At 36.6% G+C, this 15,857-nt stretch overlaps 1 protein-coding gene and 1 non-coding gene across 2 annotated transcripts; one reads left to right on the top strand and one right to left on the bottom strand.

The window, feature by feature from the left end:
* Positions 1–5,077: 5,077 nt before the first annotated feature.
* Trnae-cuc lies at positions 5,078–5,149 on the bottom strand. Its single transcript has one exon. It is a non-coding gene; the product is annotated as a tRNA-Glu (tRNA).
* A 194-nt stretch (positions 5,150–5,343) lies between these two features.
* Positions 5,344–14,952, top strand: LOC112559888 (E3 ubiquitin-protein ligase Siah1-like). Its single transcript, XM_025231364.1, has 7 exons — positions 5,344–5,429; positions 6,474–6,595; positions 7,248–7,406; positions 7,846–7,978; positions 8,352–8,458; positions 8,735–8,927; positions 9,240–14,952. The coding sequence occupies exons 2-7, from the start codon at positions 6,493–6,495 to the stop codon at positions 9,421–9,423; spliced, it is 879 nt and encodes a 292-aa protein (XP_025087149.1). The 5' UTR covers positions 5,344–5,429; positions 6,474–6,492; the 3' UTR covers positions 9,424–14,952.
* The last annotated feature ends 905 nt before the right edge of the window (positions 14,953–15,857 follow it).

The raw sequence follows: 15,857 nt of genomic DNA, 5'->3' as shown, positions 1-15,857 counted from the left end.
TAAATCATTGTAACCATCTCGGTCCTAATTTTCATAAACTGCCCATCCCTCTGTGTGTGGTAGCGTCTTTGAAAGTCTCTTTATCATTTATTCTCTCTTCGTGTCCATCGTTGTTTTCACCTTGTTTTTCTTTTCTTCTTCTTTGCGAGACCTTGTCCCGTGGTCTACTTTGTTGTGATAGATTCTTAGCATTTTTAATGAGTGTGTTGAATGAGGTTTACTTTATATATGAAAGGCGGCTTCGCAGTTTTTAAGTAATCCCTGTGGAAAAAAAAAAGTTTTCCTTACACCAGGTCTTGACCGGCTTCTTAGTAGGTTACTATGTCGAGGTAATATAAAATAACCCTGTCTCTCAAGCGCATTGAAAAGCTATCCCAGTTAGGTTTTCTGTCCATCGCCTTTACAGTTCAGGGTTTCCTGCTTCCTGCTTTCCTGCTTCCTTGTCTAAAAGATGTATTGTTTTTTTTTAAACTATAAACACGAGTAAATTAAATTACACTTTACGAAAAACAAAATGTTTTTACGCTCACGAGATTCAACCGGTTTGTGATGAAAAATAAACCCTACCATGCTAGAGACAAATCCATTATTTGCATCACAAAGTCATATTCTGCAATATATGCCATTTTTAGTACATAGTTTTCTCTACAAGTAAATGAAGCCAAAATCAGTTTTGATTTAAATACATTGTGTTGCAAAGAGAGAACTAGAAATGGAAAGCTCAACCAAAAACTGAAAGCAATCATACAAGAAGCAAAAGAAAACATTACAACAAATGTTCTGCCTATAAGGCTAGCTAGTCTTATGGCAGTTCCACCGGCATTGCTTACAGATTTATTCTCGCAGTCGCCACTCCCCCAGGTTCTAATGATCGTTTCGCTCCCGCGCCAACGGAAGAGGTCCACAATTTACATTTCCCCAATCTCTATTAAGACTTCCGTTTTGCCACTGCGCCGTGTTTTCGCGCCTTTATGCACTCCGGAAAGTTCTCACAGCGACAATGGCGAAGCCATGCATTAGTCGGGGCATAAAATTCCTGAGCGCCTGTCTGTGACTGAGGGTGGACCCGAATTTGCAGTACTCCCTCGTCGAGATCCACAATGAAATGAGCGATTCGCTGCCTCGGAACACCAGCTTGTGCTCTTGGAAATTCTTCGGGGAAAAAGTAGGACTGGGCTTTTTGCGGGCTGATCCGGCGTCTAAGCCTTTCCTTTAAGGGAATGCCACTAGCAGGTCAAGTTACTGCACTGTTCATGGAGTGACTCTGTTTCTGTAGTTATTTTATTATTTTATTTTATTTTATTATTAACAGTGGAACCTCGAACGACTTAGGAAATAAAGGAAATAGATTTAATTGGAACTCGCTAATATTTGAAAGTTACAGGGTAATGAAAACTGTGACATCTGGTGAGACCACACACACACATGCGCATGCATTGCCTATTAACTCTTTTCACAAAGACGTTATTATAAAGAGAGAAGAACAGCGTGCCGACAATAATCTTAATGATTTACTGTATATATGAGATGACAATAGACTATAAATAATATATCACAGAACTGGAAATAAATCCTTGAGAGAATAAAACAAAACAAAAATAACAACCCTTTTTCATCCCACCGAAAAGAGACCAAAAACAAAAAGGAACGAAAAGAGTTGGAGTGAAAAAAGAAGGAAGAAATGAGACAAAAGGAAAATACAGAAATGGGTCAGATGACTGCAGAAACTTAGCGCCTGCAGAGACCAATATGCAGATTGGCAGATCGCAATTAGTGCGGTTAAAGGAAGTCAAAAAAGGAATAATCAAAAGATTTGTTGAAGTAGAAAGTGATTCGATGAGCTTAGTCTGTTCTTCTAAAACATGATTTGTTTGTTTATTCATTCTTTTGTTTATTTATCTATACTTGTAATTTATTTTATAATACTTCCACAAAGTCATTTAACACCATTAAGTCAAATCGTTCTTGGTTACATGAAAGCAAAAAGAGAAGAGAGTGGGTGGAAGTCTCACAAACAAACAAATAAATACTTACAATCCAGCTCAATAAAAGGTCTACTACGGTATAGTCGTATGTCACAGCACTGTGGTAAACACATTGAGGTGCATCTAAGTCTGCTTTTCTGTTAACTAAAATATCAACAGGAATGATGAAAGAAAAGTTAATAAAGACACAAAGTAAAAAAAAATAAACATTACAACTGTAGAATTATCGTTTAATTTCTCATTTTGTTTGTTTGTTAATTCACATGTTTGCTTTGAACGCTTACGTTTCGAGAAGTTTGAAGCAGACAATAGCTATATGAGGAATATATATATATAGCTATATGAGGAATGTGTGCAAAAGAGATGTTATTCCGACCTTTTGACAGAGTTTTCCACTGCATTCTGACTTGTGGATGATTAAAGTGTGGACATTGAACAGTTTTTCTGTCTGCAAACTATTTTACAATCTAAAAATTTTCTCTTCATTTATTAACACAGAGTCGTTAAATGCATCTTATCTTGAAGCATCGCCATTTTTGTGCGAGCGTCCATTACCAAACATGGTCATCTATAAAACCTTCGTTTAATTCCTCGGCAAAGTTGCGAAAATGATAAAATAGTACGGCGACAGGCCTGAGTTCTTGTGAAAGAGTCGATGGCTTTGCTGGGTCCTTCCGGTAAGGTGCGCGCGCACCCTTTACCTGCGGCAAAGAATGTCATGAAACTGCAATTTCGTCTGCAAAGAAACTGGGGAGCAATGGAGGGTCTGGCCAATCGCCTTCCAAACTGTTGAATATTAAATCTAGAAATGAAAGCCCCACGAAGGGCATTTATTATTCACGGCTGCCGATAAAGGCAATTTTTATCCAACGAATTTCAGCACAGAGGCCATCTTTTGTCTCGCCCTCCACAGTGCGCATGCGCTGCACGTGCTGTCCACGTGCCTCAGCTCGCCATCTGTTCTCGACAGGAAGAGTAGGAAGATGAATGACAACAGTAGTGTCTTTCACCTTGCTGCAGGCTTTCCGGTCAGGTCGCTGAAAGAGACGCGCGTCTTTTAATGCCGGAGTTTGAGGTCTCTTTCCTGTCTCCTTTCTCGCTTCAGTTCAAGCTGGTGAGATTGTCCTCGCCCCAGTGAGCCCCACCGCTTCCAAAGGATTATTATTTTTTTTTACGATCTGACATTATTTTAGCACCATTTCCTCCTCGCCTCTCCATAACAGCTACTGCAGCAAACATCATTAATCCCAAACCATGGTGCGATTACGCTCACAAGTGCACGGTGTGTGTGACAGTGTGTATGTGTGTGCGCGCGCGCGTGCAAGAGTAACAGATATTAAATTGCAGTATTGATGCATTTTCGTAAGTTCTTCCTTAAGTATAGTTTAACCTATACTTAAAATAGTATGTTATTGAAACAACACAAGATTTATTTTCACATCGCCACTGAAGCCGGCAGCAATATAATTTTTAAAGGAGTTTGGCAGAATGTACAATTTATTTTAATAATATTCCTTGAGGTAATAATGTTTACAACTAAAACAGAATATATTCTTCATTCATTTTAGGACTTAACACACAACAAGTGTGTCTCCTCTTGCGCAAATAAAATAAATGATAATATTAGGATTACTAAAAAAGAGAAAGGGGAGATTTATTCTTTATTGCTGGCAAGTGCATAGCTGCAGCGAGGGTGTGAATATAGAGTAAATACACAGAATTATTATATACATAAACCAGTTATAAGTAATGCCAGTTAAAATCGACTTGCTTAAATATGTGCACAGTGAGCTCTACACATACGTATGAATAAACATCAAAACACAGCATCTAGGAATATACCCGCTCTCTCTCTCTCACACATACACTACTCATACACAATCACCTCAACAATATATATAACAAATCATTACATCGTAAAAGACTAAACATCCTCATGGCCATAGACCAACAAGAGAGAGAGAGAATTAGGTAGTCAGGCCTGACTAGAGGAGGAGGACAGGCGGGTCTGGTGTACCCGAGCCCGGCCTTGGTCAGTTGATTTTTGCTCCTTCTTCATTTTCTTTTAACGAAATGTTGGCGAAATATTTCTCACTGTGAATTTTTTTCTTTGGAGTGGATACTAGAAATTTCATTCTTTAACGCCAGTTTTCCTCATTTACTAACCACTCACGTGTAAACAACTCTATGTTCAAGTAGTGATGTAGATTCTGTTTGCAGTCTATGTTATTGAATGAAATGTAGATATTGACAATCGAATTGTAAGCATATTGTTATATACTGGGAAAATAATTTACTGTTAGAATTACAAGGGGCCCAGAGAGGTCGCCTGGCCTAGGACCCGTACTGGCTCTCGGTGGTCCTGTTAGTAGCAGATTGTGTTTAGGAGTTGTGCTCATGGAAAAGATGCATTTCCAATGCACATATAGAAGACTCAAGGGTGGGTACGTGGCGGATATGAATATATATATTGTTGAACATCTAAAGGCCCACATTGTCTTATTCGTCTACTCCTTCCAAACTCCTGCTTGAAAAAGACATATTCCAGCTTCATTGGATGTAAGTATTTGTCGCTTTAGATTTTCCGTGGTTTTTTTTAATTTTTATTTTTTTTATTTATTATTATTTTTTGTGTGTGACGCCGTCATGATTATCTGCTTAAAGTTGACATGCATGGACTGACTAGACTTGACAACTGCCAAGGAAAACCTTCACAGAATAGTAAGTAATGTAAGGGAAACTAACCAAGGAAAGAGAAAAGCTTAAAACGTTGTAAATTACTCTCCCTTTTATTTGTACGCATGCGCGCGCTCGCGTGATGTGAGTGAATTTTGTGCTACTGTACATGATTAGTATAGTAATAAATATTTTATATTCATAGTTTGAACAACGAGGAGCTCTTGTAATTGTTAAATTTTTTTCCCTCAAGCATGCTATCCTGTATTATTATTATTTTTTATTATTTTTTTTTATTTTATTTATTTTTATTTATTTTTTTTTTTTTTTTGTGGGGGTGAGGGGTGTGCGAGCTTGTGTGCGTTAGATAGAGAAAAGGAAAAAGATAACTTAAAAACTAAAACAAAAAACAGTACTTCCCAAGCGGGGAATCGAACCCCGGCCGTCGCGGTGAGAGCGCGAAATCCTAACCACTAGACCACTTGGGAGGATTGATCGTAATCGTCTTTATTTTGTATATATATTAGTATTCATATTTTCGTTCCTCATTTAATTCTGTTAGTTTCTACAGCCCTTTATTTACAAACTTTAGAATATATTTGTTTTAGTGAACTTATTTTAAAACTTTGTTTAAATATTACTCGACGTTTTGTCAAGTTTCTTCTTTTCCTCAGACAATTCACCAATATCAGTGACGTAGTACACAACAGTTAATGTCGATAGGAGTTGTTAAGTATCTCGAGTTGAAAATCCCAATTGGCTTCTCAGGTATTGCACTATAATGTAGTAGTACTGTTTGATCGTTAATTATTTTATCTCTAATGCAAAATCTAAGTTTTTGTATGGAAGACAACACATTATCAAACATGTAGGTTGAAGCATTGACATCCAAGAGTGTGTTGCCAGTGTTGTACCTCGGTTAAGTTACCAGCCGATGTCGATGTGGTGTTTTTTTTTCTTTCCAGTTTTAACGAATCATCCGATGTAGACAGTTGTGTGTAGTTAAAGATTGTAACTATTCAGTCGGAACAGTTTTATTTTGGTGAGATTTGAAAAGATATTTAGATAAATGGCAACACAATATTTTCCAGTTTCTTAGTTTGACACAGTGTTTCCGTGCACTCTCTTTCGTTTCTTGATGTTTTTAATGTAATTTTTTTCAAAATAAGAAAATAATAGCAAACATTACGTTATATTATGATCTGTCATGTTGAAGTCCCGATATTATGGCTTAAGACAACAAATTTCTTTGTGCTACATCGATACGTACAAAGACCTGCCTTCTGTTCTTGTTCTGTCCACTTTGTGTGTGGATATGTTAGTACACATGTGTTTATATATGCGTATGTGGATCTGTCATTATTATGTCTGAATTTGTATGTGTGTCTAGGTGCTTGTAATATGCTTATATCTCTGTGTTTGGATGTAATAATGTGTTTACGCATCACAAATCCAAAGACTATTCTTTGTTGCTTTACTGTACTTATTAACCATATTTCATTACTGTTATTATGGGCAAAAATTCAGTATAATCCTGACTATAGTATACTGACTTCAGTATAGTGCATGACACAAGAAGGCCAATGTCATGCATGCTAGCTAATCAAACCATGTCATGTCATCCATAATTGTCACCCTTTGCCTGTTTTGTCATGGAGTCATGACAGTAAAACTGTACTACCTTCGTGTCATTATTATTGTCCAGTCTATTTTCTTTTCCTGGGCCACCCAAGTGCATAGATGTGTTTATTCAATTGGAGGATATATGCAAAGGTTAATTCTTTAATCAGTAGGATTTTGTTTATTTTGCAGTTTGCCAACTATTTTCCAAATGAGCCGCCAGCCAAACAGCAATGTGAAAGGGAGGGGTGTGGTGCCAGTTCCTGGTGCTGGGGGCCCCAGTATGCCTCCTGGGGAACTTGCTTCACCAAACTGTGAGATTATGGTTTTGTTTATGATGTTATTAATGTTTTGAGGATGAAATCACCAGTATGATAAAGATAAAACTTTTTAAATTCTGTAAAATGTTCAGTGAATTTTTAATGAAGACTTCGGAAACTTAACGTTATAAGCTGATGCATGGTATTCTAGTGTGCAGTTGCTTAAGGAGTATTTTGATGATTTCACAGAATCCAGCTGTGGTGATAGCAGTAGCTGTTGTAATAATGAAACAATAAATGTTAAACATTTATGAACTTTGTTTTCAGTCTTGATATGATATATTTTGAGCAATTGTTAAAATATTTGATGCAGAATGCATCTGTAATATCCAATACTCTTTAACTTGTCTCATTTGAATTAGTAATTTATAGTTGAAAAACTTAGCAAGAAACCTTCAGCTATTAAGAGTTAAGTAATGGCTTAATGAAAAGATAAAATACTGAATTAATTTTCTAACTCAAGATAACCATGAATTGAAAGTCCTTTAAATATACAATTATTTGTCATCTCATTATCATGATTATCTTTTTGAATTGAGCTCTGTATTTTGGTAGGTAATATTTTTATATTATGATTGAGGGAACAGCAAAGAGTTTTGTTTGCCATGCTTTGTGGGTCACCTGAAACAATTGGTTTTCTGAACAGGGCCCACTGCTCCTAACTCAGATCTGGCAAGCTACTTTGAATGTCCAGTGTGTTTTGACTATGCACTTCCACCCATCATGCAGTGTCAGAGTGGACATATAGTCTGTCAGTCCTGCCGCCAGAAACTTGCAACTTGTCCTACTTGTCGAGGTCCACTTGGTGAGTACAGCTATGTCAACACTTTTGGTTCCCTCTGCTTCTCCCTCTTCCCATTTTGTTTCCTACATTGGACATAAGGGAAGGATTATTATTAAATGTTGATGTCTTTACAGTCCTTACTAAAAGACTGTGCTAGACAGTTCTTTTAGTATTTGAATGGTACATTTTCAAACTATGGTCAACACCATGCCTCAAGAGAAAGATGAGACTTCAAAACACCTTTCTGGAGTGGATCAAGTGTAAAAAAAAATTGAAACATATTAGGCCTTCTCTTTCCCACTGCTGTCTGTGCATATGTTGGGGAGGAGAGCATTATGTAGAGTTTAATTTTGTTTCATCATGTTATTGAGTGATTACTTGATGTATACAAATGAAAGCCAAAATATCAGTTTACAAGTGTCTACTTTTTAACCTGCCATTTCCATCTGTGCCCTTGTAGGAAACATTCGGAACTTGGCAATGGAGAAAGTTGCTGCCACAGTTCTTTTTCCCTGCCGATACTCAAATAATGGCTGCCCACAAACTATGCTTCATACAGAGAAAGGGGAACATGAGGAGACCTGTGAGTTCAGGTAGATGCTGCTTTTTCCCCCCATGGGTCAGCACTCATCATTGTGTGGACATATGTGATAATACAGGAAAGCAGTTTGGGCTGATGTTTCTATGTTTCTTCTTGTATTAGTGATATTTCTATATATTCATATTTAGATACATTAATACTTCCTGGTACTGTATGAAACTTTATTTATGAAAGAACTTTATTAGGTTAGTCATTCATAATAAAATTTCTGATTTTAAACTAAATTTCTTTCTCAAATCTCCTTTTAATGTACATATGCAGTTGACACATAGATTTGTATATCCATGTGCAATCTTCTGTCCTCATTATTAACTAATATGTTAATCATTTTTCCCATATTCTGAGAATCTCACATGTTCTTCCAGACCATACACATGTCCTTGTCCAGGAGCATCGTGCAAATGGCAAGGTTCTTTGGAGCAGGTGATGCCTCATCTTATGCAGTCTCACAAAAGCATAACAACACTGCAAGGTGAGAAAAATGGCAGATTCCTTTACTGAACTGTATTCATAAAAGTTTTATAAAGCTCCCTAAAATAAAGAAGAAAGTGTCTCATTTATATGTTTTCTTGTCTTTATTTTCATAGTGCTTGTTTATGTATGTAGGTGTTTGCAAACAGGCATACAATCATATAGTGTTGAAATTTGAAACTGATGTTGGAGTGATCATTCAGGACTGATAGTGATATTGAATTAATGTTTTGCTTTCCTACCTGCATAACAAAATCTTTTACTTCATATATTGCAGGAGAGGATATAGTGTTTCTTGCAACAGATATTAACTTGCCAGGAGCAGTTGACTGGGTGATGATGCAGTCTTGCTTTGGTCATAACTTCATGCTAGTCTTGGAGAAGCAAGAAAAGTTTGATGGCCTTCAAATGTTCTATGCAATCGTGCAGCTCATTGGCACTCGAAAACAAGCAGAGAACTTCATATACAGGTATCTGTATGCTGACTTCCTTCATCTGTGGTCTAAGTTAATTCTTGTATGCTGACTAATGCATGGCTTAAAATTTAAAACTAGGATTTTATGTCCAGTTAATTAAACTTGAGTCTGAATTGAGGGAATCCGTTGTTTCACGGCCAAGATTTGTTGTTGGTCGCCTTGCAAGATTTTCTTTTAAATTGAACATTTTGAAATTTTTTTAGTTTATTATAAACTTTTTATATGCAGCTTTACATCTCAATCATCATTCTGTCTGCAGGAGGAAAATGTTTGTTAAACAATTAATATTTATCTCTTTTGAAACAGGTTGGAATTAAATGGTCATCGCAGACGGTTGACTTGGGAGGCAGCGCCACGCAGTATCCATGATGGGATCCAGTCAGCCATAATGACCAGTGATTGTCTTGTCTTTGATACAAATATTGCCCAGCTGTTTGCTGACCACGGAAACCTTGGTATTAATGTGACCATATCTGTTTGTGAAAGATAAACCTCTAGAACTATGCATCCTTTCGATGACATACAGGTGAAAAGGGAGAAGGGCAATGTTTTGCTGGCAACAGACTTTTTCATGAGTAGGACTTTACATACAGAAGACTGGAGTCTGGCTTATATTGTTTCTGATTTTAGTCCTTGCATATTAGCATGACCATTGAACCCTGAGGAGTGATAGGAAGTCTTTGGGTTCCCAAACTCAAGCCTTTTTTTTAAGACAGATATGATCCAGAAAAGAGAAGAAATGCCTTTGTGGCAAAGACACCTCCTCCGGTGCTGACTGGGCTCACAGCGAGGTGCAAGACAAGAGGATGGAAATTTAGGGTCTAGAATGGACTGTCAGATGACCAGTAAATGGAACCGAGGGAAAATATGTGAAATGTGCTGATTTTTTGTGCACATTCTTCATTTTGATAATGTGTATCATGCTGCACAGAGGGGAAGAAAAGAGCACACCTAGCAGTGAAGATGAAGGAGGAAGATGAAATATTGGATTATTTGATTTAAGGATGTCTTAAAGAGGATGAATGATGCAGATTTTGGTAGTAAAAGAGCAAGTATCAGACACGAAAGCAGTGCAAATCATGACAGATCCTGCTAATGATATGTAGTGTATTTCAGATGGGTTTTTTATGGACAGATGCATAGGATTGAGGCTAGAAAATAAGTTTAATGAACTTATCATCAATAAGTGTATTGAAAAATAATGAGTGAAATGAATATATTGAATAGTTAGGTTTAACTGGTTTTGCATCCCTTTGGCATAGGGTGATTAAAGCATTTTAATGACAATGTAACTCTGCTATTTAAAATATTGTTATTTTATGATTGTAACTCTTTAAATGAAGTGCTTAGACTTTCTCTGTTTATTTTTTTCCTGCAGTATTCACTGTAATAATACTTCAGAGCATTTGTCTAACCGGGCACTAAACTATTTTTGGGTTGGGTCATGTGTCCATCATTATAGCCATCAGTATTTACAATTCTGTGATGGATGATAATTTGGTTTAACTCTTGCAAGTACCCAATACCACAGCAAGGTAGAAACAGCTGATTCATTCTTAGATTTTTTTTTTTAAAACAGCTGCCCTCAGTGTTGGTCACAAAGGAGAAGGCTATATTACCAGAAATTCAAGTAAAGCTTTAGTATTGGTCTTTTCGTTTGATTATTCCTCACATGAATGGAATTAAGGTAACAACTGTCATGATAATGTAAAGACAATGTCTATTGGTAAATGTTTATGTGGGTTTTCATAACCAAACATTGTGACAGTTTATGTTCAGAAACAAAATTAGGTTAAAGAAAATAACTAAGGCACAAAAGCAGAATTTGAGTTCATGATCTAGCAGTTTGCAGAGGTACCTTGATTTATACATTCAGTTTGCAATTTGTTCTATTTAATACAAAATTAAAGATTTGAGCAAGTACTTTTTTACTGTGTTATCCCCAACAGTGAAGGTAATGGGCATGAATGATAAAGGTGGTCATTCAGTGCACATAATATGTACTTTTCACTGCAATAAGTTAACAACAAAATGAAAACAGCTGTCCCACTTTTTCAATTGGATGCCTGTCATTGCTTGAAACGTTGATTGCTGTGCTTGTTTGGGTTTGAACATGGCTGATAGTAATATGTTTTAATTCTTAAAACGTGATCAGCTGAAAGCGGAAGTGGCTAGTTCAGATGATAATGATGATTTCAAGATGAAGATTACTGTTGTAACAGAGTCTTTACTTCAGGCTTCTTTGGTGTTAATGGAGAAAATTTGTGAAAAATCAAATTACAAGAAAATTCAAGGGGAAAAAAAGATTGGTCATTGTCTTTGAGCTCTGGGGTCAGTTTTAAATTGAAAACAAGTAAAAATGAACTATAGTGAGAGGTTTATTAGAGGGTTGAGTTTCTAAGATTGTCAAGACTGTTATTAAAGTCATCATCTTTGTTAGTTGAATGTTTAAGACTGGGGAGTTTTTGTCCTAGAAAATAAAAAGACTCTTTCAAACAAGACCACTGAATGCTGAGCAAATGCTATGTGTTATGTCTTTGAAATGGGTAATGGCTGCCTCATGAGCACATTTTACTCCAAGTGTTTTTATGCTCTTTCTCTCTCTCTCTCACATACACAAACAAGTACAAAAATATTTTTTCAAAAGCAGATTTGTAGCAAATCAGTTCAGAGTTTCCTAAAGTAAATGCTTGTGGATGTTATTTTGCTATCAAAATGGATCTTTCAGTGAGGACAAATCTATCACATAATGAGTGTTCTTTCTACCATCAACTGATCAGGTAACATTTTGCCTTGTTCACTTAGAAAAATATTCAAGCTAAAAGAATGCGATAAGCAGAAATAATATTAGGTTGATCAATTGAATATACAGTTTTGTACATATAAGATTTGTGCTAATCTGTTTATGTTCATTTGCTTCTTGAATTTCTGAAAATACTTTGCGTTTGCTGTGTAGATGCTAATGACTATATTTTGGGGATACTATGAAATGATTATGGACAGGGAAAACTTATGGGCACTGCTTACACTAAAAGTTTTACCAAGATTTCTTAATATAAACAGACGTAATGTTAATGCTTGCTTCTAACCAGCATTTCTTTTTTTTTGGAAGAAGGAAAATGACATGCAACAGGCATTTACTGTTCATGCAAAATTTACACCTGGTTTGAATGTTTATTAAGCATGAATTGTTTGGTAAGGTGAATTTCTGATGAACATTTACATGGTATGATTACATACCGTTTGATTAAATTAATTGATTACCAAGGTTGCACATTGAATACTGACAAGCATGGCAAATATTGTGCTTGTTTACTCAGAAATGCAGCATATTTGTGTATGCATGTATGTATGGCTGTCAGCTTATATATGCACATGTATGGTGTTCATGCACACACGTGCATACACACATTTACACATACACATACATGAGAAAATTCTAAATATTTTCCATTTATTTACATGATTAGCAAATGTTTGCAATTATGTAATTGTACATAGTGATACAAATTACTTTGTACCAAGTCCTATATTTCAGGATTTGCTACCTCTGTGTGTGTTGTACATCCCTTTTGATGTTCTAATCCTGATGGGCATCTAGAGGTTTATTGAGTCTGTATCAGGAGGCTTGTTCAGTCACTCAGAACCTAAAGACAGTGAATGTAAAAGCTGAGAAACCCTTTAGAGGATATGCTGAAATGGATACAGTATACAGCAGTTTTCTCAGCATGGTGGTAGACAAAGCATTTTATCTTCGGATTGTTTGATGGTATACTTTGTGTGATGAGTAATGAGTTGTGATTGTAAGATTCTGATTTATTGTTTCCATTGCCTTTGTTTAGATGCTTCACTTGCATCCAGAGTTTAGGTGTTGACCCCTTGAGGTAATTGCTGATGCTTTGCGGTTAAGATTTTTTTGTGATTTCCTCCTTTTACCCCTTCCACCATGTCTCTTCTATTTTACTTTTTCTCAAGTTTCTTTCAAATGTGATCGTTTCTGCATACCTTACTTTCACTTCTCCAAGTTGTGTACACAGTCTTGTTTCCTCTATAAGAAGTTTTATGATGGAGACTTTCACACAGTGTGTCCTGGACCATGAAGAGGTAAAGAGATTATCAGATGGATTAGGAGACAGGGAAATCTCACCGGACCATCCAGTGAAACTCACCACTTGAAAATCTTTAGAGATTTCTCTTATAAAGCCTGAGGGAAACTGACTTAAAAATTTAACTGTGAAACACCTTCACTGTAGAGCTAGAGCAGACCTGGGCAAAGGCCGGCCCGTGGCTGGATCCGGCTCGCCTCCTGTCTCTGACCAGCCCGCCCGCTGGCCTGCCCGCATACAGTATTGGGTAAAACTGAGTTAACTATATTAGTCCGGCCCTCTAAAACCATCCCAATTTCTCATGCAGCCCCTTGGGAAAATTAATTGCCCACCCCTGAGCTAGAGTATCCTTTTGTGAAACAGCTCAGTTAATGCTCATATCTTATATTTTCTTATAACTTAACACTCAGATTGTGCTGAAGATGGAATTGGATGTCACATCTACAGAAAAGACACTGATAACCTTGCTGTCAGAAAATTTGGTTGTTGATGTTCATTTAGAGTAAGCATTATGTTGGTGGGTGCCTGACAACTACACTGGTAAATGACCACATATTGGTGGATGTCAGATCATTAAGTCAGTGGATTATTGTTCATTGGCTCATTCTTTCAGATTACATCTGTCCAACCTAAGCAAGAGATATAGGTAGGCTTAGCCTTTTTTCAGAAGCTTCTGGTCTTCAATAGGAAGATTTAGTCTTAAGTTCTTTCAGTTAAAATCTGTGTGTAGCAGTATGTAATTAAGAACAACAGTATATTCAAATATAAAGTTGAGAAAGGTCTTATTAATGTAAGCTTTAGCTACATTGATCTTTGTTGTTATTGTACAAGACAGCTGATACTATAGTTTTAAAACTATAATAAATCTTTCTAAACATGTTTAGAGGATTATAAATTTATACAGCTGTAGATATTGGTTCTTTGGAATGCTGTTTAAATCACCCCTAAAGTCATTGATTTTGTATGTGATCAGTCTTTTGTTACTTAAAAAAAATTCACAGGCCTTTTTCTATCCCTTACTAGGATTTTGGTTACCTTCACATCCGTATATAAAATGCACTTGTATAAATATTACCAATAGATTCTCGTGTTGATGCCTTTGGTCCTGGTTCTTTTGTTCCATGCCTACTTGCATGAAACATGAATGAAATTTTTTAATTGTTTGTTCCTTGGTAGCCTGCAAAATCACAGCAAAAATTGACTGAAGGATTAAATATTCACCTATGATAATTGTACTCAAAAGTGGATGAGATTTCATGTTTCAATTTTGACACAAATATGTTATTCTGCCACTATCTGTCTGGCACATGTTGGGTGACAGGTGAGGATGACAACATAAACAAGAGACTATGGAAAAAATCATCTCCCACTAAGCATAACTAGAGGCAGGGTTTGGATTGCAATTGTACAGATTAAACTGGAAGAGTGTTTCCATGATATTCTTGTTACAAGTCCAAATTGTTTTATTTTTAGTTCATTATTTTGTTAGTCATGATTGATTTGGGTTAAACAGATTTGTGTAAACAGATGTAGGAATAGTCCTTTACATTTAGTCTTTTTTGCAAACATTTTAATGATGGATTTTGTGAAAGAAAATTTAGGATTAGAATTGGATCTGCTAGTGCTCTCACTGAAAACACTTTTTTTGTCTTTTCCAGACCAGATTTTGCGTCATATTTTACATTCATTTTATATTGTATATTATTAGCAGCGAGGTAGAATGGTAAACTATGATTTGTGATACTGTTGTTCTGCAATAAGTAATGTGCAAAATTGTGTTTACAATCATTTACAAATTAAGCCATATTAGTAATAAAAATCACACATAAACATGCAGACCTCGTGGATTTGTACAGATATTTTGGAATCATCTCTTTCCTTATGCTTCAGCATTAAAATTTGTTTTAAATTTTGTTGATGGATCTGTAAGGATGTTACAAGGTGGTGGTGTCACTTGTTCTGCCCTGTCACTCATGTAGCGTATGAAGTGAAATACCACACAGAATAAAGCCAACGGGCAGAAAATAAAAGGACATATGTTACATCACAGCTCGGGCCTCACATAGGCAACAGGTGTGATATCGCTTGTCGCATATAGAAAAATGTATTCTAAGCTCTGATAAAATCCGATCACAAGTGACTACGGGCCTACACCTAACCTTTGCAGACGAGACACGACTAGCCCGTGCTGGGGGTAATAAGCGTGACTTTACTTTTCGACTAACAAAGTCGAGGCAAGGACGTCGGAGGTGCGTGATAATTGGCCTCGATCTTTTGAGTAGAAACGAACTTTCAACCAAATGCGCAGATTAAAAGATGGGCTAAATCACTAATCAAATCTGCTGATGGCTACAACACCAGCAAGACTGTTACAGAGCCCTAATAATGTGGGGGAAAATATTGCAGTAACCTTTTTCTTTTTCTTCTTTTCTCTGAGTGACGAAGAGAGGGCCGGTGGGTGGGTGGTGGGATTGGTGTTTTACGCCGAGCCAGCAACTAAAACTATATCACGGCAAGTCAGCCAGCCCTGTAAACAGATGAGTGAGGGAGAGAAAGTGGCAATTGTCGAGAACATGCGATCTGCTGCGAATGTATCTTGCCTTAGCGCACGTACTTGTCCTATATAGCTGCGAGTGAATGAACGCACATTCGGTGAGATAATGTCATTGTTTCGAGTCCTATGTATTGTTTATGCAATAATAATAATACAATAATCGCACTCAAGATCACGCCAAAGAATTTTTATATACATTTCGTGTTCTCGCAGAATTGCCTTCCCTTGTCTTGTAACACACATGAATCTAGCTGTCTCTCTGGA

This window comes from Pomacea canaliculata, linkage group LG3 (assembly GCF_003073045.1).
Source record: "Pomacea canaliculata isolate SZHN2017 linkage group LG3, ASM307304v1, whole genome shotgun sequence".
NCBI classification, from domain to species: domain Eukaryota; kingdom Metazoa; phylum Mollusca; class Gastropoda; order Architaenioglossa; family Ampullariidae; genus Pomacea; species Pomacea canaliculata.
Note: the sequence above shows the minus strand (reverse complement) of the source record. Positions and strands in the feature narration are given on the sequence as shown.